Source organism: Salmo salar, chromosome ssa09 (genome assembly GCF_905237065.1).
Source record: "Salmo salar chromosome ssa09, Ssal_v3.1, whole genome shotgun sequence".
Taxonomy (NCBI): domain Eukaryota; kingdom Metazoa; phylum Chordata; class Actinopteri; order Salmoniformes; family Salmonidae; genus Salmo; species Salmo salar.
Genome location: NC_059450.1, coordinates 130,380,772 through 130,406,440, shown reverse-complemented (window position 1 = coordinate 130,406,440; position 25,669 = coordinate 130,380,772). Strand labels below are relative to the sequence as shown.

General features: G+C 42.9%; 2 protein-coding genes and 1 pseudogene across 2 annotated transcripts; 1 reads left to right on the top strand and 2 right to left on the bottom strand.

Moving 5' to 3' along the window:
- Positions 1–974: 974 nt before the first annotated feature.
- On the bottom strand, positions 975–5,303 carry zgc:174895 (purine phosphoribosyltransferase family protein). Its single transcript, XM_014214313.2, has 5 exons — positions 4,893–5,303; positions 3,112–3,205; positions 2,497–2,643; positions 1,797–1,892; positions 975–1,628 (listed from the first exon to the last, which is right to left on the bottom strand). The coding sequence occupies exons 1-5, from the start codon at positions 5,013–5,015 to the stop codon at positions 1,486–1,488; spliced, it is 603 nt and encodes a 200-aa protein (XP_014069788.1). The 5' UTR covers positions 5,016–5,303; the 3' UTR covers positions 975–1,485.
- Positions 5,304–14,313: 9,010 nt separating this feature from the next.
- LOC106612799 (uncharacterized) lies at positions 14,314–18,315 on the top strand. Its single transcript, XM_014214316.2, has 4 exons — positions 14,314–14,950; positions 15,082–15,214; positions 15,401–15,535; positions 15,808–18,315. The coding sequence occupies exons 1-4, from the start codon at positions 14,380–14,382 to the stop codon at positions 17,681–17,683; spliced, it is 2,715 nt and encodes a 904-aa protein (XP_014069791.1). The 5' UTR covers positions 14,314–14,379; the 3' UTR covers positions 17,684–18,315.
- Positions 18,316–19,052: 737 nt separating this feature from the next.
- LOC106612800 (transcription elongation factor SPT6-like) overlaps positions 19,053–25,669 on the bottom strand; it is a 29,309-nt pseudogene continuing 22,692 nt past the window's right edge.

The window sequence follows — 25,669 nt, the reverse complement described above, 5'->3', positions numbered from 1 at the left end:
ATGTCTTCCCTGTAACGCACAGCGTTAAGATTGCCTGCAATGACAACAAGCTCACTCCGATGATGCTGTGACACACCGCCCCAGACCATGACGGACCCTCCACCTCCAAATCGGTCCCGCTCCAGAGTACAGGCCTCGGTGTAACGCTCATTCCTTCGACGATAAACGCGAATCCGACCATCACCCCTGGTGAGACAAAACTGCGACTCATCAGTGAAGAGCACTTTTTGCCAGTCCTGTCAGGTCCAGCGATGGTGGGTTTGTGCCTATAGGTGACATTGTTGCCGGTGATGTCTGGTGAGGACCTGCCTTACAACAGGCCTCAGTCTTAGCGACTGTTCCACAGGTGCATGTTCATTAATTGTTTATGGTTCATTGAACAAGCATGGGAAACAGTGTTTAAACTGTTTACAATGAAGATCTGTGAAGTTATTTGGATTTTTACGAAAGACATGGTCCTGAAAAGGGACGTTTTTTTGTTGTTGGTGAGTTTACTTAATGGAAGCACCTTTGGCAGCTATTACAGATGTAAATAATTTTTCATAAGATTCTACCAGCCTTACACAACTCTAGGGTAACATACTGTATATCCATTGTTTTTGTCAAAATTGCTCAAGCTCAGTAAATTTGGTTGGGAATCATTGATGGACAGCAATATTCAAACATTGTCTTGTTTTTCTTTAAGTCAGGACTGAGACTGGACTATTTAGAAACAGTCAACACCTCCTGGTAAGCCATTCTGTGCATATTTGGCATTACAATTTGGGTAATTGTTGCGCACAATTTTTTTTTATATATCCCGGGGTTAGGTTTTCAGAAGACTGAGGTAATGTAATGGGCTATGCTTACATTACATTTAAAAGAAAATCCTAACAAACTCCCCAGCCCTGCCAGTGACAAGCATACCCAACATGGTGCTGCCACCACAAACCTGTAGTTTATTTTTCAACCACTCTCATCGACAAGCTGTTTTCGCCCACAGGACTGTCGCTGTTGACTAGATTTTTTTTTTCTTTGTCGCACCATTCTCGGTGAACCCGAGACACTGCACTGTCGTGTGTGAAAAGCCCAAGAGGCCGGCCATTTCTGCTTTATATAGCAAGCCACGGTGGTGTACCTAGTAGGTCTTGGGCTTCCACCAAGTATTAACTCTGGGGTATGAAGAACATTTTTCTAACTTTCTTTCACTTTGAATTTGTGGAGGAGGTTGTGTAGATCTGTAGCAAAAAAATTAAATGTCATCCCATTTTAATGCAACAAAATGTGAAGACTGTGCAACAGGTGTGTAGACTTTCACTAGGCACTGTATATACAATATGCTTGTATAGAAGCAAAAAAGCATTGAATGCATTGCCACTCCAAGGCAATATATGATCTTCATGACTTCTTGGACAAAGCACCATGCAAGAGTAACATAGAATCCTGGTCAGCACAGTTGGAGATAGCCTACCCTACTCTGAATTGCGTGACCTTGAGTTTGAGCACTTAACTGGCGAAGCTCTTGAAGGAGTCAAGATATTGTTTGTCAATTTGACTCTGTAGTTCCTCCGGGATGCAGTGAGAGTGTTTGTATTTCTCCTTGATCCACTTCCCTCCCTCGCTGTTCTCAATGGCCACAGCAGCAACACCTGCAAATATGCATTACTTTTACTTGATAATAAATAAAGGAAGAAGAAAACTTTAAAGTATACAGTTGTGATTAAAGTATACATATTTTTTCACTTCTCAGTGATACAACAAGTTAAATTAAGTCTAGCAATGAGACACATTATCTGGCGCTGTGATTACACACTGACCTACAACAGTCGCTCCCTGCCTCTCCACCAGTTTGATAGCAGCCTTCATGGTTCCTCCGGTCTCTATCCACTGGTCCACTATCAGCACCTGGAGCCCTGAAGCACAGAGACAGACCAACTAGTGATTGTGTCTGTATCCCAAATGGCACCCTATTCCCTACATAGTGCATTACTAGCTCTATGGGCACTGGTCAAAATAAGGGAATAGGGTGCCATTTGGGATCTACACCGCATTTCTATTCAAACTCCTAACTCACAGTATGCACACTGGCAGTCCTACTGAGATACAGGACAAAACACATTCAGAGAATCACCTTGAAGGGCAAATGTTTCCTTAAATATTTGCTATACAGAGTAGGGCCCTTGGTTCCTGCACCAACACTAGAGGGCATTATGTCACAGGAAATAAGAGGGAATGAGGCCATGGTTGCATTCATTGAAACAAATACAGAGTCAGAGGCAAAACAGGCTATACTGCCTCTGCTTGTGGGTTCATTGAGCTTGTCTATCACACTGTATGTTGTCCATTGCTACATTCATGTTAATGAGTCTGTCTCTTTATCCTTCACCTCAAGATTTTACAAACAAGGCAGGACTCTTGAAACCTTAGACGAGTGGTGTCCGTTCATTGGCCATAGACTCAAAATGGTGACTTATTCACCAAGGACAGATATCCTGTCAGACTGTGATGGTGACTCACCTGGCCTTAACACATCCAGGCGAACCTCCACCATCTTCTCTCTGCCTGAGTAGTCACTGTACTCTTGGCTCTGGGTTTGTATGCACAGGTGTCCTGCTTTGCGGATAGCCAGAAAGCCCTTTCCAAGGGTGGTGGCCACAGCCGATCCTGAAAACCACCAAGATAAAAATTACATCTTAGAAACAGCACAGATAGACTGTTATTGTATTGATGAGATTGTGAGAGTTCATTTCACCAATCAATATTTTCTCTCAGAAGAAATTGAAGTGATTGAAGTGACAGCAGCATTCCATATAGATCAATCCATACAGATCCACTTCACACATACTGTGATTGATTTAGCAAGGCTTTTATTTTGAATTGCATGGTGTGATATCGTACTCTTAAAGTGTGTCCTTGGTGACGCAAATCCCCAAGCAGGACCTATGTGTACTACCCCTAAATTAAGTATCATTGCCAAGGGGGTTAGGTTTCCTGCCCTTTCAGTGGAGCTTGCTGGATATGAAATAAAATTAGTATCAAGTAAGTAGCATGGAGCCACACTTCAGCAACAACACATGAGCAGATTGGTTGAGATTGTATGTTTTCCTAAAACATTATTGACTGGTTGTTTACCGAGGATGAATCCCATTGCATCTATACCCACTACCAGGTCAATGGCCTCTTTCTGGAATGGATAGAGAAGGTCCTTCACACAATCTGACAGAGCCTGGATTAGAGACAAAATAAACCAGAATGAACCAGATTGACCACCCGGACTGCTATGGGTTTCCTTACAGTATATTTATGTATATGCACTTGGCAAAATACACATTTTACACACTGCAGGGGAAATTTGTTATAGTTATAGGTTGTACAGTGGGTATCATAAGTATTCACCCCCCGTGGATTTCTTCGTATTTTGTTTCCGTTACAAAGTGGGATTGAAATAGATTTCATCGTAATTTTTCTCATTGATCTACACAACATACTCCATAATGTCAAAGTGAAAAGAAAATTCTACAAATTTTTACTAATTAATTAATTTATAATAAAATAAAATAATTAAAATACACTCACCGGTCAGTTTATAAGAAAGAAGGGCAGTGCTTGGTAGATGGTTAACAATAACAAATCAGACATTGAATATATCTTTAAGCGTGGTCAAGTTAATAATTATGCTGTAGATTATGTATTAAACCACCCAGACATAAAAAATACAGTCGTCATTCTGAACTAAGCTGCAGGACAGGAAGGAAAAATGCTCAGGGATGTCACTATGAGGTCATTGGTCATTTTAAAACAGTTATAGAGTTCAATGGCTGTGATGGGAGAAAACTGAGGATAGATCAACAACAACATTGTAGTGACTCCACAATAATGACCTAAATGACAGTTCAAATAAGAATACAAATCTACAGAATAGAAATATTCAAAAACATACATCCTGTGCATATGCAACAAGGCACTAAAGTAATACTGCAAAAAACACGGCAAAGGAATACACTTTTTGGCCTAAATGCAAAGCCTTATGTTTGTGGCAAACACAACACATCACTGAGTAACTGCCTCCTTATGTTCAAGCATGGTGGTGGCTGCATCATGGTATGGGTGTGCTTGAAATCAGCAAGGACTGGTGAGTTGTTCAGGGTAAAAAGAAACAGGATGGAGCTAAGCACAGGCAAAATCCTAGAGGAAAACCTGCTTCAGTCTGCTTTATACCAGACACTGGGAGAGGAATTTACCTTTCAGCAGGACAATAACTTACAACACAAGGCCAAATATACACTGGAGTTGCTTACCAAGAAGACGGTGTTCCTGAGCGGCCAAGTTACAGTTTTGATTTAAATCTAATTGAAAATCTATGGCAAGATGTGAATATTGCTGTCTAGCCATGATCCGCAACACCTTGACAGAGCTAGAATTTTGAAAATAATAATGAGTTGCACAATCCAGGTGTGCGAAGAAGACTTGCATCTGTAATCACTACCAACGGTGTTTCTAACATGTATTGACTCACGGGGGTTAATACTTATCTAATCAAGGTATACAGTATTAGTGTTATATTTTTCATTAATCTTTATATAATGTTCAAATATTTCTTCCACTTTGATATGACAGAATGTTTTGGCTAGATCGTTTACAAAAAAAGGACAAATCCATCTTAATCCCACTTTGTAACACAATGAAATGTGAAGAAATCCAAGGAGGGTGAATACTTAGGATACCCAATGTATTGTTCAGTTACCACATCATCTTTTAATCCCTCTTGAAAGGCAAAAGTACTCTCCTGGGGAATACATCCCAAGAATTTGATGACCCAGAAATGTGAAATGCAACTGCTAAAAGCCACTCAACACTCACTCTCATCTTCTTTGGACAAATGGACCAGGAAACTAAAGGTATATCACTAGTACCTGGGAATTACAGTAGAGTCTTGATGGGTCCAACCAGGCAAAAGTTGGTCCTTTGGTGTTTGGTGCCATTAGGGAAAGGTACCAGCCTTTCCCCCTGTCTGTTGGAACAGCCAAAGCGTCCATTTGTAGTAACAGTCCACACAGTTATAGAGGCAGAGGAGCCTGGGCTGTGAATCTGTCTGCTGACCTCGCCACCCATATCAGGTTCCAGGGAGTGTGCCAATGTGCCACAGAGTACATACTGACATGGAGGTCTTACAGAGCTCTACTCATTATAATTAGTGCTAGACCCTGATTTGGTTATTGCAACGTTTCTAATATTTTTTTTACAAGTAATGCAACCTGAATGAAAAGTCATAATCCAGTTTAAATCAATGTCAAGACACACTTTAGATTGCAGAATCAAAATTCACATGTTGTCACGCCCTGACCTGAGAGGGACATTTTGTTTCTCTATTTTGGTTAGGTCAGGGTGTGATTTGGTTGTGCATTCGAGATTTGTAGTTCTTTGTTCTATTCTATGTTTTCTATTTCTATGTTGTTATGTTCTAGTTTTTGTATTTCTATGTTGGGTCTTGTTTGGGATGATCTCCAATTAGAGGCAGCTGGTCCTCGTTGTCTCTAATTGGAGATCATACTTAAGTAGGGGTTTTTCCCATCTGGGTTTGTGGGAGATTGTCTTTGAGTAGTGTATGTTTCACTGCTGCGTCACGGTTTGTTGTTTTTGTCATTCAGTTTATTTATGTATTGCATAGTTTCACAGTGTAAATAAAATGTGGAAAGACACACACGCTGCACCTTGGTCCGCTCCTCCTTTCGACAGCCGTGACACATGTAGTCTCCTTAGTTAAATTAAATACACAATTGGAGCAAAAGTTAATAAGATTGGTTAAAATTAAAATATAATCTTTATTGCAATAATATGGTGTATTCCGCTCAAATAGCACAGAAGATTACTCTAAAATATGGCAAAGCTATTTTAAAGTTTGCTGTTTTAAATGATATAACAAAATACAAAAATTATATATTTTTTTAATATTTAAATAGACTTACAACGCTGTCTTGTGGTGGATATGTGAAGATACTCTGCATACAAATAACTTTGGTGAATCCCAAACATAGATAATGATAGAAGCCTTTAGTGGCCAAAATGCAATTTTGGCATGGGAAGCGCCATTGGCTTCCACCATTTTAAAGTAGACAACTGGGTGGGGATTCCTATGGGTTGTGGCACTGCCCATGCTGTCACAGATGCTATAATGGCACAGATATAAAGATGTTATTCCTATCTCTATGATCCCAAACCAGCCCCTCTCCCTTACCAATGGAATGCTGTGTTTACCTTGCACACAGATTATCCGTTATATTGACCAGCTACTCATGTGGCTGCTCTAACAATGGAAATACATTTCTTCAAAAATGGAAGGCTTTCAGGAGGCAAAATCAGGTGGGACCATTCTAGCCAATGAGATGGCTGATATGCATGTGAACGACAGACACAACTCCGATAAAGTGTTTTTTTCTCGAAGTTGGCAGGATGTCACGCGTCCTAATTATATCAGTACACTCGTAACAACCTAAGCATTACGAAACGTATATTCGATCAAGTAAGTCACACCAAGAAAATAAACCATTACATGTTTATTAACCAAATTCAACATTCTCATTGACCAACAAGGAAAACAACATTGAGTCCCCTGACACTTATGAGGACTTTGTGCAACTGCACCGTCCGCAGTCGCAGGGCTCTCTAGAGGGTGATGCGGTCAGCCTAGCCGCATCATCGGGGGCACACTGCCTGTCCTCCAGGACATGTACAGCACCCGGTGTCACAGGAAGGCCAAGAAGATCATCAAGGACCTCAACCACCTGAGCCACGGCCTGTTCATCACACTACAACTACACCCCCGCAGCCCTTGTGAGGCAGGGGGGTTGGGGGCCCCCAGAGCCCATGCAGGGGTGTGTGGTACGCCAGTGGTAGTTGGGTGAACAGGCCGTGGCTCGGGTTCGCTGCATTTACGATAACATCTGCAAATATGTGTACATGACCAATAAACTTTGATTTGATTACAAAAACTCCTTTCTTGGTGAGCTTAATGACACCTGCTGGAGAAGCCAAATTTTGGGTCCAGTTATCGCTCTTGCTTCGCCTCTTCCTCTCTGCCTTGCAGCATTGAGTTGCAGAGGCAGTTGCAGTGCATTCTGTGTTCTGTGGGTCATAAGGATCTATCCAATGTATGCATCAAATTGTAAGCGTAGAGGTAACAGAAATAGTAGCAAAAGGTGAATGTTGAACTTTTGTTGAACACATCTCCAATAACAATTTTGGATTACACAATGAAAAAAGATTGACTTCAGAATTTATTACGCAGCATTGATGCAATTATGCTGTTGGTCTGATCGAAGCGTGACTGGTGTAAACTTTCTAAAGAAATGCTGGTATAAATGATTGGTTGCAATGCTGTATAAAACAGTTATACTGCACTAGAGTGAGAGAAAAAAAATTGATATTCCCAAAATGTAGCATGTCTTTGGAGGGGGACCTTACAAGATATAAATCTCAGTAACAGTTAAACATCTTAGGCTTGTGTGTGGCTGCTCGGCCATGGAAACCCATTTAATGAAGCTCCTGACCAACAGTTACTGTGCTGACCTTGCTTCAAGAGGTAGTTAGGAACTCTGAAGTGAATGTTGCAACCGAGGACAGATGATTTTTACGCACTATGTGCTTCAGCACTCGGGTGGTCCAGTTCTGTGAGCTTGTGTGGCCTACCACTTTGCGGCTGAGTCGTTGTTGCTCCTAGATGTTTCCACTTCACAATAACAGCACTTACAATTGACTAGGGCAGCTCTAGCAGGGCAGAAATGTGGCAAACTGACTTGTTGGAAAGATGGCATCCTATGACTGTGCCACATTAAAAGTCACTGAGCTCTTCAGTAAGGCCATTCTACTTCCAATGTTTGTCTATGGAGATCGCATGGCTGTGTGCTGGATTTTATACACCTGTCAGCAACAGATGTGGCTGAAATAGCCAAATCCACCAATTTGAAGGGGTGTATTTCTGTGTTTTTCATTTAACTAGGCAAGTCAGTTAAGAACAAATTCTTATTTTCAATGACAGCCTATGACCAGGGGCAGAACAACAGATTTTTATCTTGTCAACTCGATCTTGCAACCTTTTGGTTATAAGTCTAACACTCTAACCACTAGGATACCTGCCGTTGGAATAGCATTTTGCTCTGGAGCCTGCAGCCTTGCTGGCTTGGTCAGAGGCTATCGAAGGGCCTAATTAGCCCATACACACTCAATAATTTTCACTTCCTCAGCTTTGGGACATTTGTGCAAATGGTGGGGGCATGTGAACAAGCAAATGGAGGCCCGAAGTGCCTGGGGAAGGAGAAGGGGGTAATTTGGGACTCAGCCTAAATTCTCTTACTTATACTTTGGTTTAAGAATGTTTCATTTTCATTAATTCTAAAGTTATTAAGACTGCCAAACCACTTTTGGTGAGTGAACCAACCATCTTGCGTTTTTTTAAAACAGTAACCGCTTTAACTTTATCACACACATCATAAATTGATTATGGATGGGGGAAAGAGCAATCATATAAACTGTGGGGCAATAAGGTCAAACATATACTGACAGAAGTAACATTTCAAAGAAATGTATAAAAAATGCATTAACTGTCAAGCAACACTCATCTTCTCTCCGTTGTGTCAAGCAGGGTTGTATTAGTGAGGTCTCTGAGCTTTGAGGAGGAGACGCATCTGACTCCTCCTTGACACATCATGTCTTCATCTGGATGCTCAGGAATAGTCTGGACTTTTGGTACCTGCAATACCATGTGTAAATATACTGTAGGTCAAAACCATTGGTAGAAACGTGAAAATATGACTTAATGAAAATTGTAATGCCATAGAGATCCTATTAATCTACTAGATTGGCTATGTCATACACCCTCAAAGTTCTAGAATGGAGTGAAACTGGCAGCCGTATTGGTCAGGGAGAAATCCAAACCAGTCTAATTGGAATGAATGGCAGTGGAGGCATAATCCAGATTTTACTAATGCAGGGGGGAAACAAGTAAGGCGTGCGATATATCAGAAAGTGTGTCATATAATTATTGACACCCTAAAATATTGTCATATAATTATAAATACAGTTCATACAGGTTTTATACCAATGTTCTGTATAAATAGCCTTTATAATATACGTAAACAGGCCATAAATGTGTTTTTTTTTCATTCTTGGAACACTTTGAATGCTATTATACATTATACACTGCTCAAAAAAATAAAGGGAACACTTAAACAACACATCCTAGATCTGAATGAAAGAAATAATCTTATTAAATACTTTTTTCTTTACATCGTTGAATGTGCTGACAACAAAATCACACAAAAATAATCAATGGAAATCCAATTTATCAACCCATGGAGGTCTGGATTTGGAGTCACACTCAAAATGAAAGTGGAAAACCACACTACAGGCCAACTTTGATGTAATGTCCTTAAAACAAGTCAAAATAAGGCTCAGTAGTGTGTGTGGCCTCCACGTGCCTGTATGACCTCCCTACAACACCTGGGCATGCTCCTGATGAGGTGGCGGATGGTCTCCTGAGGGATCTCCTCCCAGACCTGGACTAAAGCATCCGCCAACTCCTGGACAGTCTGTGGTGCAACGTGGCGTTGGTGGATGGAGCGAGACATGATGTCCCAGATGTGCTCAATTGGATTCAGGTCTGGGGAACGGGCGGGCCAGTCCATAGCATCAATGCCTTCCTCTTGCAGGAACTGCTGACACACTCCAGCCACATGAGGTCTAGCATTGTCTTGCATTAGGAGGAACCCAGGGCCAACCGCACCAGCATATGGTCTCACAAGGGGTCTGAGGATCTCATCTCGGTACCTAATGGCAGTCAGGCTACCTCTGGCGAGCACATGGAGGGCTGTGCGGCCCCCCAAAGAAATGCCACCCCACACCATGACTGACCCACCGCCAAACCGGTCATGCTGGAGGATGTTGCAGGCAACAGAACGTTCTCTCACGGGCGTCTCCAGACTCTGTCACGTCTGTCACGTGCTCAGTGTGAACCTGCTTTCATCTGTGAAGAGCACAGGGCGCCAGTGGCGAATTTGCCAATCTTGGTGTTCTCTGGCAAATGCCAAACGTCCTGCACGGTGTTGGGCTGTAAGCACAACCCCCACCTGTGGACGTCGGGCCCTCATACCACCCTCATGGAGTCTGTTTCTGACCGTTTGAGCAGACACATGCACATTTGTGGCCTGCTGGAGGTCATTTTGCAGGGCTCTGGCAGTGCTCCTCCTGCTCCTCCTTGCACAAAGGCGGAGGTAGCGGTCCTGCTGCTGGGTTGTTGCCCTCCTACGGCCTCCTCCACGTCTCCTGATGTACTGGCCTGTCTCCTGGTAGCGCCTCCATGCTCTGGACACTACGCTGACAGACACAGCAAACCTTCTTGCCACAGCTCGCATTGATGTGCCATCCTGGATGAGCTGCACTACCTGAGCCACTTGTGTGGGTTGTAGACTCCGTCTCATGCTACCACTAGAGTGAAAGCACCGCCAGCATTCAAAAGTGACCAAAACATCAGCCAGGAAGCATAGGAACTGAGAAGTGGTCTGTGGTCTCCACCTGCAGAACCACTCCTTTATTGGGGGTGTCTTGCTTATTGTCTATAATTTCCACCTGTTGTCTATTCCATTTGCACAACAGCATGTGAAATGTATTGTCAATCAGTGTTGCTTCCTAAGTGGACAGTTTGATTTCACAGAAGTGTGATTGACTTGGAGTTACATTGTGTTGTTTAAGTGTTCCCTTTATTTTTTTGAGCAGTATATTTACAAAAGTATGTGGACACCCCTTCAAATTAGTGGATTAAGCTATTTAAGCCGTTGCTGACAGGTGTATAAAATCGAACACACAGCCATGAAACCTCCATAGACAAACATTGGAAGTAGAATGGCCTCACTGAAGAGCTCAGTGACTTTCAACTTGGCACTCTCATAGCATGCCACCTTTCCAACAAGTTAGTTCGTACAATTTCTGCCCTGCTAGAGCTGCCCCAGTCAACTGTAAGTGCTGTTATTGTGAAGTGGAAACGTCTAGGAGCAACAACGGCTAAGCCGTGAAGTGGTAGGCCACACAAGCTCACAGAACAGGACCGCCGATGTGCTGAAGCGCGTAGTGCGTAAAAATCGTCTGTCCTCGGTTGCAACACTCACTACGGAGTCCCAAACTGCCTCTGGAAGCAACGTCAGCACAAGAACTGTTTGTCAGGAGCTTCATGAAATGGGTTTCCATGGCCGAGCAGCCGCACCCAAGCCTAAGAACACCATGTGCAATGCCAAACATCGGCTGCAGTGGTGTAAAGCTCGCCGCCATTGGACCCTGGAGCAGTGGAAACGCGTTCTCTGAAGGGATGAATCACGCTTCACCATCTGGCAGTCCGATGGACGAATCTGGGTTTGGCAGATGCCAGGAGAACGCTCTCTGCCCCAATGCATAGTGCCAACTGTAAAGTTTGGTGGAGGGGGAATAATGGTCTGGAGCTGCTTTTCATGGTTTGGGGTAGACCCATTAGTTCCATTGACGGGAAATCTTAACGCAACAGCATACAATGACATTCTACACGATTTGTGCTTCCAACTTTGTGGCAAGAGCTTGGGGAAGGCCCTTTCCTGTTTCAGCATGACAATGCTCCTGTGCACAAAGCGAGGTCCATACAGAAATGGTTTGTTGAGATCGGTGTGGAAGAACTTGACTGGCCTGCACAGAGCCCTGACCTCAACCCCGTTGAACACCTTTGGGATGAATTGGAACGCAGACTGCGAGCCAGGCCTAATCTTCCAACATCAGTGACCGACCTCACGAATGCTCTTGTGGCTGAATGGAAGCAAGTCCCTGCAACAATGTTCCAACATCTAGTGGAAAGCCTTACCAGAAGAGTGGAAACTGTTATAGCAGCAAAGGTGGGACCAACTCCATATTAATACCCATGATTTTGGAATGAGAGGGTGTGTCCACATACCTTTGGTCATGTGGTGTATGATACAATATCAGTACTTGTTGCATTTACAACTTGTCTAAGTCCTATCATCAACTGATTTCAGCCAGTGTATGGCTGTGGATTGACTGCATTGTTTAAAATGGAATGTTGGCATATTGGCAGTTAATTTGAAAGATTTATGGAATCTTTCCTCTAAAACTGACTGGCTAGCTAGCTAACAAACGTGCAGTGCAGGTAAATTCTTTAAATTAATTATTTTACACAATATCACAGCACTGGCAAACCATGGTTGACCAACTCCCTGACCAAAATGGCTGACCTTTATGCCATCATAAGGTTCATGTCCATTCTAGTATTTTAGTAATTCCTAATTCTATGGCTAATACTATCTTGTCAATAATGTTCCCTCACCTGAGAAAATATCCTTTTGCGTCTCCATGGACAGTCCCTTATCAATCTCAACTCCTCCTCTCTGCTCACAGTCAAAGAGTGTCCTGAAGGTACACATCCCATTAGACTGTCAGAGTATGAGAAGAAGCTGGAATTCATTAACTCATTCATAAGTGGGTTTAGGTAGGCAGGTTGCACCTGTGCTATGCGTGTCTAGGTGAGACTACAGAGCCAAAAGGTAAGTGTCTCTAGGCCTACTCAGTTGTTTGCCTACTCTGTGACGCCATAGTAAGAATGGAGAAATCGACAGAACCTTCCATTTAATAAAATTACATTAAATAGAAAGATAAATAAATGTGTGTTGTCGGCAGATTGTATTACCGTGTCTCATTTGTTTGTTTGTAACAGTGCGAACGTTTTCTAATACAACGTGTGCGTATTAGTGTGAATAATTTCGTTTTATCAATAATTTCTTATTGTCACTTTCTATTTAAACTCTTATTCTGATAATACCAACTGTAACTATTTGCCTATTAAAAATGGATTATAAAGGCTTTATTATATAGTCAATGGAAAGGTCCCAAGGCTATCCAAACGGATTACCAGCATATAGGCAGACTTTTATCAATGTCAAAACGTAATACCAATGGAAACAAGCTATTTGATTTATAATATCTGGAGCACAGAAGAATTATTGTTTTCCACCCACTTAATCTTTACAGTAATGAGCATTCAATTAACCCAGGGGCTTTTCCAAGGTTTAGTCGAATGTTGCCTCAGGTGATTTTGCATCATTTCTCTCCACCTTCTAATAACAATCCGATTCCAGTGCATTTGCGGAGAATACAAAAGGCCTACGCCTATCCTGGAAGCTCATGGTAAATTCTGCCTTGTGACAAAACAGTGGGCTGATTAGAACTCACCGCCGATTTTTGTCTGGACTAGTGACTGCACATGCAGACCTAGCTAATTGGGTGAAATATTTAATAGTCCATAAAACCCAATAAAATGTTGCCAAAGAAGTATAGGTTGCAATATTTAAAATGCACAGTCCGTGTTTGTAAAATGAGTTCCATTACACAGTTAGCTACTTTAAGAGATGAATTACCTGCCCGTACCACCATGCAGTGCCAGTCCAAGTAAATTACCCCATTCGACACTAGGGCAACAATTACGGTTGGCTTGGACACAGTAGTGCACCCTCTGACATGACCTCAACCTCAACTCTCCATCCTCCATCGGAAGTAGGTTTCAACCCCCGAAAGAACATGAATTAAACCCAGGTTGCTCATACATGCTGCTGAGAGAGCGCGGGTTGCGTGCAAGATTTGCAAACCTTTCCATTCTAGAAAAAGAAAGACGTTTGTTCATTCTAATTTAGGTCACCACCAATGCCTTTTGTGGAATCTAAAAGATATCCAATCTCATGGGTTGGAAGAATCACGCCATCCTTTTTACCATGGAAAGCGCGAGAAGAACCTCCTCCTTGCTTCCAGCGTCACCAAAGTTAAATTTCGATTTTTTTTATGAAAAGGGGGATGGACGGGGAGGTAACTTGCGGCCTAGGCTGGCAGCAGTAGTTCACGCCATCCTATTAACCCTATCGGTTCTGCTTTCTTTGATTATTCGCCTATAAATAAATTGAATACGTATAAGAGACAAAGACGCACGCAAAAAAGTGCCTTGTTAATATACTTTCCTGTAGTTATTGTCTCATTTGGATGTAACGAAATTCAGGCACAAGTAGACTGATTATTTTCTTGTTGAACTGCTAGTAATTGTAGATTAGCCTTGTTTTTTTATGTTTAAATTACTAAGCATCAGTCTGCGCACATTCTGAAATTAGCCTGACCACACAGTATCAATGGATTCTGTTGAAATAATGGAAAGTGTTTATTCGTCCACTCAAGGGGTAAATTTTATGTGTCAGACCCCTCCCATTATTGGCAGTCATCGTATTAATAATCGCGCCACTAGAAGTGTCATTATAAAGTCGGTTTTGACGAGAGCCGGGGAAAACTAGTGTTGCTGTCTCAGAGCGCGTGGTGCTGAAAGTGCCATCTGAAGTAATGTGGTCGGTATTTTTTTTCTTTTTGTCTTATCTGGACAGAAATTTTGTCAAGGGAGAATTCCCCAATTATTCCTTAGATGCAGAGAAACAGAGTAAAGATGTGTTTTTCATGCTCAACAGCACTTTCTGTGCCAAAATGTCAGGCATGGGGGGAAATTGCTTTTACCAAGTGTCAGACGGAATTGAGGAGGTGCGCTCCCTGCGTGACCCGGCAGGTAAACTGGTGGATTGCTCAGTAACCATCAACCAGATGCAGGTGAAGTCATTCATGCATGTGTGCAGATTAGGACTGAATCACCAGAGAAACAACCCAGGAGATATGGAGTTTAGTTTTACAGACATGGCAGAAGCCAAATACAACTGTCAAGCGTTCCAAAGGACATCAAAGCGCACGACGGTCACCACGGAGAGGATAGCCGCGCCAACAGCACAGACACCGAAGGAGACGAGAGATAATTCTGTCCAGGAGGATGGCGAGCAGGTGATACGGAGATCCAAGCGAGGATTCACTTATCCTGGAACCCTGTGGTGTGGAGCTGGCAACATGGCTGATAATTACGACCATTTGGGTAGGTTGCGTGAGTTTGATATTATTCTGTATTTTAGATGCATGATTAACTATTCTGAACACATTTAGCCATTCAACTGTTACTCTGATGTTGGTTTGTTGTGTTTTTTAATATACACTCTCTATTTGTAGGAGAGTTCACAGCGACTGACAGTTGTTGCCGCGTTCATGACCACTGCCCCTACGTCATCCATGCGTTTTCCTCAAAGTATGGCTATACCAATTTCAAGTGGCATCCCCTTAGTCACTGTGACTGCGATAATGCGTGAGTTGCCTACATTATAGTTGGGACGCCTTTGTTTGTTTATGAGCTTCATACACTTGAGTAATTATGTTAGACAGTTAAAGGCTGAAACCAATTATATGATGTACTGACTGTCAAACCATCCAAACAGGTTACATACAGTAAGCTGGAGTAGCACATTTTCTCTTTGTCACACTGTCTGTGCAGGTTGAAGGAGTGTCTGAGGAAAGTCAATGACACCTCCTCCAGGGTGGTTGGCCAGGCTTTCTTCAATGTCATCGAGGTGCCCTGTTTCCAGTTCATATATGAAGAGCAATGTGTGGAGCGCCACTGGTATGGCGTGTAAGTACAGTATTGACTGTAGATTCCAATAATGCGCTTACAAATCAAATCAAAGTTTATTGGTCAGATACACAGATTTGCCGGTGTTATGGCAGGTGCAGTGAAATGCTTATGTTACTAGCGCCAACAGTGGACTAGAATGTCTTGCAAATACAATTAAAATGATCAAAAAAATCAAACAAGAAATAACAATCCAAGCATTTTTAAGTGGTTTTGTAGTAAACTACAGGGAGCACATCTTAAACATCTCTCCATCTCTGTTATCCACACAGGTGTAAAAAGTATGACAAGCTCCTGGTTGCAGTGCCTAGAGAGTCTATCCCGTATGATTTCGGAGGCATTGACGTTATTGATGTGCTGACTGTGGCTCCTCTGGTACAGAAAGAGACAAAGAAAACAGGCACAGAGCAGGACAATCCTGAAAGCACAACACAGTCCACTGGCCCCGAGGAGCCCTCTCTCAGCAACATGGTCACCGCCGCAGAAGACTTCATCAAATTTCTGGCCACCGTCTCCACCTCTCAGGGCTCGGCTACAGACACCACCAAAGGAGAGACACAGACCTCAGAGAAGAAGAAGAGGAAGAACACTGCAGGGAAAAATAAGAAAAATAACAAGAAGAGGAAAGGGAAAGGAAAAGGGAGAAAGAGGAAGCAGAAAATCGACTCAGTCTCAAAAGGAGCAGAGGAAGGGACTACAGTTAGTCCTACCAAAGCAGAGGAAGATGTCGACAAGAGTAACTTTGTGAATGAGCCTGAAAATGATGACCAGTTGAATAGAATTGTCAACAGTTTCAGTGATGGTGAAATAGATCGTGGAGGGAAAGAGGATCTTTCTAATGATGTCATGAGAGATGAACCACGTGTAGATGAAGAAAGTGCTGCAGAAGCCTCTGTCACCTCAGTCACTGCTGTCAAGAAGGAGCAGACAATGCTAGAAACCCCGGCTCTGATGGATCCCACAGAAACAGCGTCTCTCTCTGCAACCACTGGCACACCCATTGTGACCACACAGAAAACCAAAAGGCAGAGGTCAAGAAAGGGGGAAGGGAGGAAAAAACAGAGCAACGTAACGCCAACTGTCACCCCTAAAGGAGTTGCACACCATACCGCCATTAAACAGGTCCTCCCAACTTCCACAACGGAGAGCTCTGGCACCCAGACCGTCCCTACCAGCACTGCCATAATCTCTGCAGATCAGCCTGCGCAACAAAGGTTAGAGAACCACAGTGAAAAGGGCCCTGTTACGGCTACTGCCGGCACCCCCATTGTGACTTTTATCAAAAGCAAAAGGCACAGGTCAAAGGAGAGAGAGGAAAGAAATAAAAGGAGGAAAATCACTTCCACTCTTCCCATGGTGGCTGTTACTTTCGGAAATCCCACTGAAGAGGATCTGGCAGTGATCACTACTGAGAGCACAAGTGCTCCAGCTGTAACCACCATCACTACTGTTAGCACTGCAGGACAGCCAGTGTCCCACAGACCAGAAAGTCACAATGAGAAGAGGTCCAATACCACTATGACTGTAAGCTCGACTTTGAGTGAGACCAAAAGGCACAGGCCGAAAGAGAGAGAGGGAAGAAAGATGAGGGGAAAAATCATACCAACTCTTTTGGCTGAGGGCAAATCTCTGCAGAATCCCACTGAAGATGCCCTTCATACAGTCACTACTGACAGCACTGGTGTACTGAACATCCCCACAACCACCACTGTAGTCGCTGCAGAGCAGGCAGAGACACTAGCACCACAGAGCATAGGGAGTCACAGTGAAAAGGGACTTCTCACCACAACAGCCAGCATCCCCGTTGTGACTGGGAGAAGACAACAATCAAAAGAGAGGGAGGGTAGAAATAAAAGTAAAAAAGAGACCATAACCACTGTTGTCAAGGATGAGGTTCCTATCCATAATGACAATGAAACTAAACTTGAAGAAATAATGACAAGTATAAGTCTGACACCCTCAGCGTCACCAATCTCATCCAAAGTTGACGAAGTAGGAGAGTTCAATCTGCAGGAATCTGAGAACTACAGAGAACAGGCTCTCTTCCCTGTGCAGACCAGCACACCCACTATAAGTCCAATAAAATCCACTGTCCAGAAAACAGGAGAGAGACTAGGTAGAAAGAAAAGGAGAAAACCACCACAATGAGACTCATACTAACAATGTTTCTAGTATAGAATGAAAGAGTGAAATGATGTCCTAGATGACTAGTCTGGCTCTTGACTATCAGAAAAACCTGCTATGCTGACTCAGACGTAGGTGTATTATGTGTTAGTCGTCATCTTGTGTGTTTTGTCAAATCAACGTTTGTGCCACTATTCAACAGGAATTGTAACAAGTGCATGAAGGATCAGGATAACGTTTTGTAATAATGTATGTGCATTTAAACACCAATGATTAATAAAATATGGGAAAGAAGCATATATTGAGTGCAATGAATTCTAAAAGCAATGCTTTTATTAATAACACATTCCCTTTTGTACATGTAGGCATATACTGTACTGTACTCCCAAGACAGCAGGGAATATTTAATACAGAATAAATGAAAGAATTCCAAGTTCAGGGAGTTTGCCATTTCATCTGCTTACCCGTAAACTGCTTACTTGTACTTTTCTGCAAACAATGCTTGCCATATTCTATACACAGATGGGCTCCAAGCCAAGAAAGCTGAGCCTTCTTCCAGGTTTAAATACTATTTCCTTTGTTCTGTGTGGGACTTTGGACCTCTAGTCTCTTCCAATGCGATATAAGGCATTTTGATGAAAGGGGTCACATTCTTCAAAAAGGATTACGTGCTCACTGTGAACTCTATTCTCCCCACCTAAATGAGGGTTGTAAAGAACCTGTAACACTGAGGCTCAAATCCCTCAGCTGATTCTCACATGCTACTCTGAGGAGTTTTACAGAATGAGATTGACATATTTTACTGTAGCTTACTTTACAGAGTAGATACAGATGTTTAGAATAACTTCTGTAATCATGTCCAGCAGTTTATGGAAGGTGCACATATTTTTGGGTGAATTTCCCACTTAAAGAAAATGAACATAAACTGCTCTAGGCTTTCAATTTCTGTTTCTGTCGTTTGTTTTTTGTCTGTTGTTTCTTGATTTAATTGAGCTAATTTACAATAAATTGCCAGGATATGTTACAGACTGAAAACACCAGCTAGGGTAATAGTAAAACAGTTGGACACTTCAGTAAGCAGTGACTGGTATTCAAAGCTTAATAACAAAGGGGACTTTGATGCTACTGATGGTGTTCCAGACTGGGACTAGACCCAAGTATTCAGACCAGCTTGGTTTGGGGGGAACAGAATGTTTAAGCAGTACTGGCAATGTAGTAGGCTAGTTGGATCTGAGACAGTATAATCGTTACTCACCTCATACCACATAATATTAAATCATCTGCATTGTCCGTTTTTTTCTATGGTCTTTTGAATGGAATCATACTGTATTTTGTATGGTCTGACTACTTGTGAGTAACAATTGTTCTCAGTTGGCAAAGAAACAAGAGAGTCTTCTGTATTAAACATTTTTTTATGAAGGAAAGACATTCAACAATGCTAACATACAGCTTTAATTAGTACTGCAGGCTGGCACTGATAGATCTCTTCTTTGTTATGGACTCATTTTGTTAATGGATTACATGAGAACATGATGAATACTGAAAATGACTGACACTGTTCTTTCATGACTTTAACTCAATTACAGGAAGTGAATTTGATAGGTTTAAAATACATTCATATGGATTAAATACATTGATAGAGGATAACATTTAAGTGTACTGTATATTACGGGACAGTAGCTGTAATGTGAATATGCTGATGTAGCACAGTAAGCACAGACCACAACATGTTTCAGTCGGCAATGCATTTAAAAATATTAAAAACATTCAAAGTAAAAAAAAATATATATACAATTAGTAAAAGTGCTTGAGTTCCTATACCTAGTTCGTTCAACACTTCCAAGTAATACTGTCAATGTTCTTCATTGTGTTACACAGACTAGACATGAAGCTTGTATAGCTACTGTAGGCTAAAACCTAGAACCAGTCAGCTCTCATGCAATACACTAAGCAGAAACTTGATATGAATCCAGAAACTAACAAGATAGCTATTAAAATGGCCTAAGACCCATGTGACAAAGATAAAATAGTATACAGTAGATATAATATACATGGTACTAGAAATTGCCTTTTCGAACCCCTACTGAGAGATGGTTAATATTCATATAGCATGTTACAGTAACCTCGGATGTGATTCAGAAATACATCGTTTTCATTGGTTTTTGTTGCATCACATGCATTTGAAGTTAATACGCTTAAAACCTGGTTTAAAGAAGGCTCTAGTTTTCATTGTTTCCAGTACATTCCACTAAAATTGCAAGTGAGGAACAGTGCTTCCAAAGAAGTGATAGTCAACATTTACAAGCATCTTCTTTAGGTGAATTTGAAACAAACCACTGTTATCAAATACATTTTCCATGTGTAATTCAGTCATCCATGTTGGTCACCATCATCTTATCCTTCAATGTGACCAACTGAAGCAGTGAAGTGTATGCAGTATTATATAATGAGTCCAGTTCATATACAGTACAGTAGGGGTGAGTAACAGTGGGATCAGGAGAAAGAAAGTCTCCTCTGGACCTAGCGATCCATCTCATCCAGCAGCGGTGTGGCGTCTCCAGCGAGGGACATAGGCGTGCTCTCAATCATGGGGCTGGGAGAAGGTCGTTGGGTCATTCTGGGCCTCGTCTTCTTGCGCTCTGCCTCTTTCTCCTGGAGCCACTGCTCGGCCATCTTGCCCCAGTCCACTGCTGTGTGGGAAGTTGCCCTGAGGTTTGGGAGCATGGCGAGAAGAAAACTCACTATTTACTTACTCACTCGCAATCTAGCAGTTGTATGCTTCCTGGGGCAAGTCATTTCCGGTCACAACTTGCAGACTTGTTTACGTGCTGCTGTGCGTTTTGTTGCTAACTTTACTTTGCTACCTGACAACTTTACGGTTTTTGCTTTTAATTACCGTTTATATTTTTAGCTTTCCCTCACTCAACTTTTTTTACGTTTTGTTGCTAACCTTACCTTGCTACCTGACAACTTTACGGTTTTTATTTTTAATTAAAGTTTATATTTTTAGTTTTTCCCTCACTCAACTTTTTTTCATTCAACTTTTTTACTCCGGACGCTTTATCTGGACGTGGTTTGTCATATCTGTTGGAAAGATATCAATTTGTCTCTGTGGATGGTTTGTCCTCTAACAAATCAACTGTAAATTTCGGTGCTCCTCAAGGTTCTGTTTTAGGACCACTATTGTTTTCACTATATATTTTAACTCTTGGGGATGTCATTCGAAAACATAATGTTAACTTTCACTGCTATGCGGATGACACACAGCTGTACATTTCAATGAAACATGGTGAAGCCCCAAAATTGCCCTCGCTAGAAGCCTGTGTTTCAGACAAGGAACTGGATGGCTGCAAACTTTCTACTTTTAAACACAGACAAAACAGAGATGCTTGTTCTAGGTCCCAAGAAACAAAGAGACCTTCTGTTGAATCTGACAATTAATCTTGATGGTTGTACAGACGTCTCAAATAAAACTGTGAAGGACCTCGGCGTTAATCTGGACCCTGATCTCTCTTTTGACGAACATATCAAGACTGTTTCAAGGACAGCTTTTTTCCATCTACGTAAGATTGCAATTCTCTGTCCAAAAATGATGAAGGAAAATTAATCCATACTTTTGTCACTTCTAGGTTAGACTACTGCAATGCTCTACTTTCCGGCTACCCAGATAAAGCACTAAATAAACTTCAGTTAGTGCTAAATACAGCTGCTAGAATCCTGACTAGAACCCAAAAATGTGATCATATTACTTCAGTGCTAGCCTCCCTACACTGGCTTCATGTTAATAAGGCAAGGGCTGATTTCAAGGTTTTACTGCTTACCTACAAAGCATTACATGGGCTTGCTCCTACCTATCTTTCCGATTTGGTCCTGCCATACATACCTACACGTACGCTACGGTCACAAGACGCAGGCCTCCTTACTGTCCCTAGAATTTCTAAGCAAACAGCTGGAGGCAGGGCTTTCTCCTATAGAGCTACATTTTTATGGAATGGACTGCCTACCCATGTGAGAGACGCAGACTCGATCTCAACCTTTAAGTCTTTATTGAAGACTCATCTCTTCAGTAGGTCCTATGATTGAGTATAGTCTGGCCTAGGAGTGTGAAGGTGAACGGAAAGGCACTGGAGCAACGAACCGCCCTTGCTGTCTCTGCCTTGCCGGTTCCCCTCTCTCCACTGTGATTCTCTGCCTCTAACCCTATTACAGGGGCTGAGTCACTGGCTTACTGGTGCTCTTCCATGCCATCCCTAGGTGGGGTGCGTCACTTGAGTGGGTTGAGTCACTGACGTGGTCTTCCTGTCTGGGTTGGCGCCCCTCCTTGGGTTGTGCCGTGGCGGAGATCTTTGTGGGCTATACTCGGCCTTGTCTCAGGATGGTAAGTTGGTGGTTGAAGATATCCCTCTAGTGCTGTGGGGGCTGTGCTTTGGCAAAGTGGGTGGGGTTATATCCTGCCTGTTTGGCCCTGTCTGGGGGTATCATCGGATGGGGCCACAGTGTCTCCTGACCCCTCCGGTCTCAGCCTCCAGTATTTATGCTGCAGTAGTTTATGTGTCGGGGGGCTAGGGTCAGTCTGTTATACCTGGAGTATTTCTCCTGTCTTATCCGGTCTCCTGTGTGAATTTAAGTATGCTCTTTCTTTCTTTCTTTCTTTCTTTCTTTCTTTCTTTCTTTCTTTCTTTCTTTCTTTCTTTCTTTCTTTCTTTCTTTCTTTCTTTCTTTCTTTCTTTCTCTCTGAGGACCTGAGCCCTAGGACCATGCCTCAGGACTACCTGGCATGATGACTCCCTGCTGTCCCCAGTCCACCTGGCCATGCTGCTGCTCCAGTTTCAACTGTTCTGCCTGCGGCTATGGAACCCTGACCTGTTCACCAGACGTGCTACCTTTCCCAGACCTGCTGTTTTCAACTCTCTAGAGACAGCAGGAGCGGTAGAGAAACTTTCAATGATCGGCTATGAAAAGCCAACTGACATTTACTCCTGAGGTGCTGACCTGGTGCACCCTCGACAACTACTGTGATTATTATTATTTGACCATGCTGATCATTTATGAACATTTGAACATCTTGGCCATGTTCTGTTATAATCTCCACCCGGCACAGCCAGAAGAGGACTGGCCACCCTTCATAGCCTGGTTCCTCTCTAGGTTTCTTCCTAGGTTTTGGCCTTTCTAGGGAGTTTTTCCTAGCCACAGTGCTTCTACACCTGCATTGCTTGCTGTTTGGGGTTTTAGGCTGGGTTTCTGTACAGCACTTTGAGATATCAGCTGATGTAAGAAGGGGAAAATAAATACATTTGATTTGATTTGCTTCCTGAATAAATAGAGCTAAGTTATCTGCGGTTGGAAACTTCCGTAAGAAATGCTCTCTAAGTGCCCAGCTACATACATGGACCGTAGTCTCTCCATTTGAATTACCCAAATTAAAATAGTTTCTCTATTTGGATAATTCTGTCTAAGAGTTAGTTTTGAGAAGTGACTTACTTTGGTGTTGGTGTCCTGTGGTGGCGGGAAGAGGATGATGATGTTGGTGTGGAGGAGGAAGGGCGGTGTCCATGTCCTTGTGACCCGTGTGAGGACTGGGGAGTGTTGCTGGGGTACTGGGGTGTGGTGATAGTCTGCTGCTGGCCGCGGGTGGGGGTGGTGTATGAATAGCTGGGCGTCAGAAGGGGAGTAGCAATGGGCTGCTGAGCTGGTGTGGCAAACACCTGGGACAGAAAAAAGAAGGGCTCATGTTGAACAGAAACATGAAAAACTGATAGAGATGAAACTCAAAAAGTTTTGTGATGACAGTCAGATATACAGTAAGCGTCTGTGTATTCCAAACGTACGTGATAGGCGCTGCTGCTGCCCCCCCCCCACCACTGCTGTCCCCAGTGTAGCCGTACTGGCTGGATGCCCACCCGGCAGGTGTGGTGCTGGGGTTCTGGCCCTGGCCCGTTACAGCGGCAATGGCACTGAACATCTGAGAGGTCATGTTCTGAGGGAGGGCGTTCACTGCACGAGTCAGATCTGAGTGACAGAGACATAGGGCATACATAACACATACAACTTTATACATTAGGAGAAGATTAAACAGAGAAACTGCTTCTTAAAAGTCCTTAAAATGTTGATGATTCCAACCTTAGGATGCATGAAATGATAAAAACCAATTGAGGTAACATACAGTATATTATAGTCATAGAGATCCTGGGGAGTAAGTATACACAGTAACTGACCTAGGGCCTGGACGATACTACTATCACGATACACGTTAGTATCGTGGCAAGAAACAAAACACAAAGCGGATATAAGTTCTTTAGGAAAACAGCCCTGATGTTGGAAACAAACATCATGTTGTCATCCAGAGTCACATGTATTTATTTTCTAGCTATATCACACAATATTTTACATACAGGTTTTTAAAGGACCAAAGAGTAAGATCTGCTTTGTGTTTTCATTTTTGCCATGAAAAAATATGGAGATACAAGTATCATCCCGGCTCTAAACTGACCTGCAATGTTAATATTGGCTGGCGTGGCATTGATAGAGGCTGGGGTTCGTGTTGTACTGCTGCTGCTAGGAGTAATTCCTGTAGGAGAAATACCAAAAATCAGATAACAGAAGTGAATCTGTCATTAGAGCATGATTACCCTGGACTGTATGTTTAATTGTGAGGCATTTCTAAGGCAGCATTCTGTATATGCTCTGACCTGCCACTGGCTCCTGGAAATGGTCTTTGAACCATCGGAAAAGTCCATTGACTGTGGGAAAAATCTGTCCTCTGTATCTGAACCCCTCAGGCGTGACAGTCACAAACTCAACCCTGCATGCCAGAGAAAAGTCATGACATTCTGATTATGACATTCTAACAATAACACTACAGTGCATTCAGAAAGTATTAAGAACCCTCAACTTTTTCCACATTTTGTTCTGTTACAGCCTTATTCTAAAATGGATGAAATAGTTTTTTTCCCTCCTCATCAATCATCACATAATACCCCATAATAACAAATTCTTGCAAATTTAGAAATCCCCCTCCTTTACTCCATACTTTGTTGAAGCACCTTTGGCAGTGATTACAGCCTTGAGTCTTCTTGGGTATGACACTACAAGCTTGGCACACCTGTATTTGGGGAGTTTCTCCCATTCTTCATGCAGATCCTCTCCAGCTCTGTCAGGTTGGATGGGGTGCGTTGCTGAACAGCTATTTTCAGGTCTCTCCAGAGATGTTCCATTGGGTTCAAGTCCGGGCTCTGGCTGGGCCACTCAAGGACATTCAGAGACCTGATGCCACTCCTGCGTTGTCTTGGATGTGTGCTTAGGGTCATTGTCCTGTTAGAAGGTGAACCTTCGCCCCAGTCTGAGGTCCTTTTTTATCAAGGATCTCTCTGTACTTTGCTCCGTTCATCTTTCCATCAATCCTGACTATTCTCTCAGTCCCTGCCGCTGAAAAACATCCCCACAGCATGATGCTGCCACCACCATGCTTTACCGTAGAGATGGTGCCAGGTTTCCTCCAGACGGTACAAGTTCAATCTTGGTTTCATCAGGCCAGAGAATCTTGTTTCTCATGGTCTGAGAGTCTTTTAGGTGCCTTTTGGCAAACTCCAAGCGGGCTGTCATGTGCCTTTTACTGAGGAGTGGCTACGTCTGGCCACTCTACCATAAAGGCCTGGTTGGTGGAGTGCTGCAGAGATGGTTGACAATCTGGAAGGTTCTCCCATCTCCACAGAGGACCTCTGGAGCTCTGTCAGAGTGACCATCGGGTTCTTGGTCACCTCCCTGACCAAGGCCCTTCTCCCCCTATTGCTCAGTTTGACTGGGCGGCCAGCTCTACACTCTTGGTAGTTCCACACTTCTTCCATTTAAGAATGATGGAGGCCACTGTTTTCTTGGGGACCTTCAGTGCTGCAGACATTTTTTGGTACCCTTCCCCAGATCTGTGCCTCGACACAATCCTGTCTCGGAGCTCTACGGACAATTCCTTCGACCTCATGGCTTGGTTTTTGCTCTGACCTGCACTGTCAACTG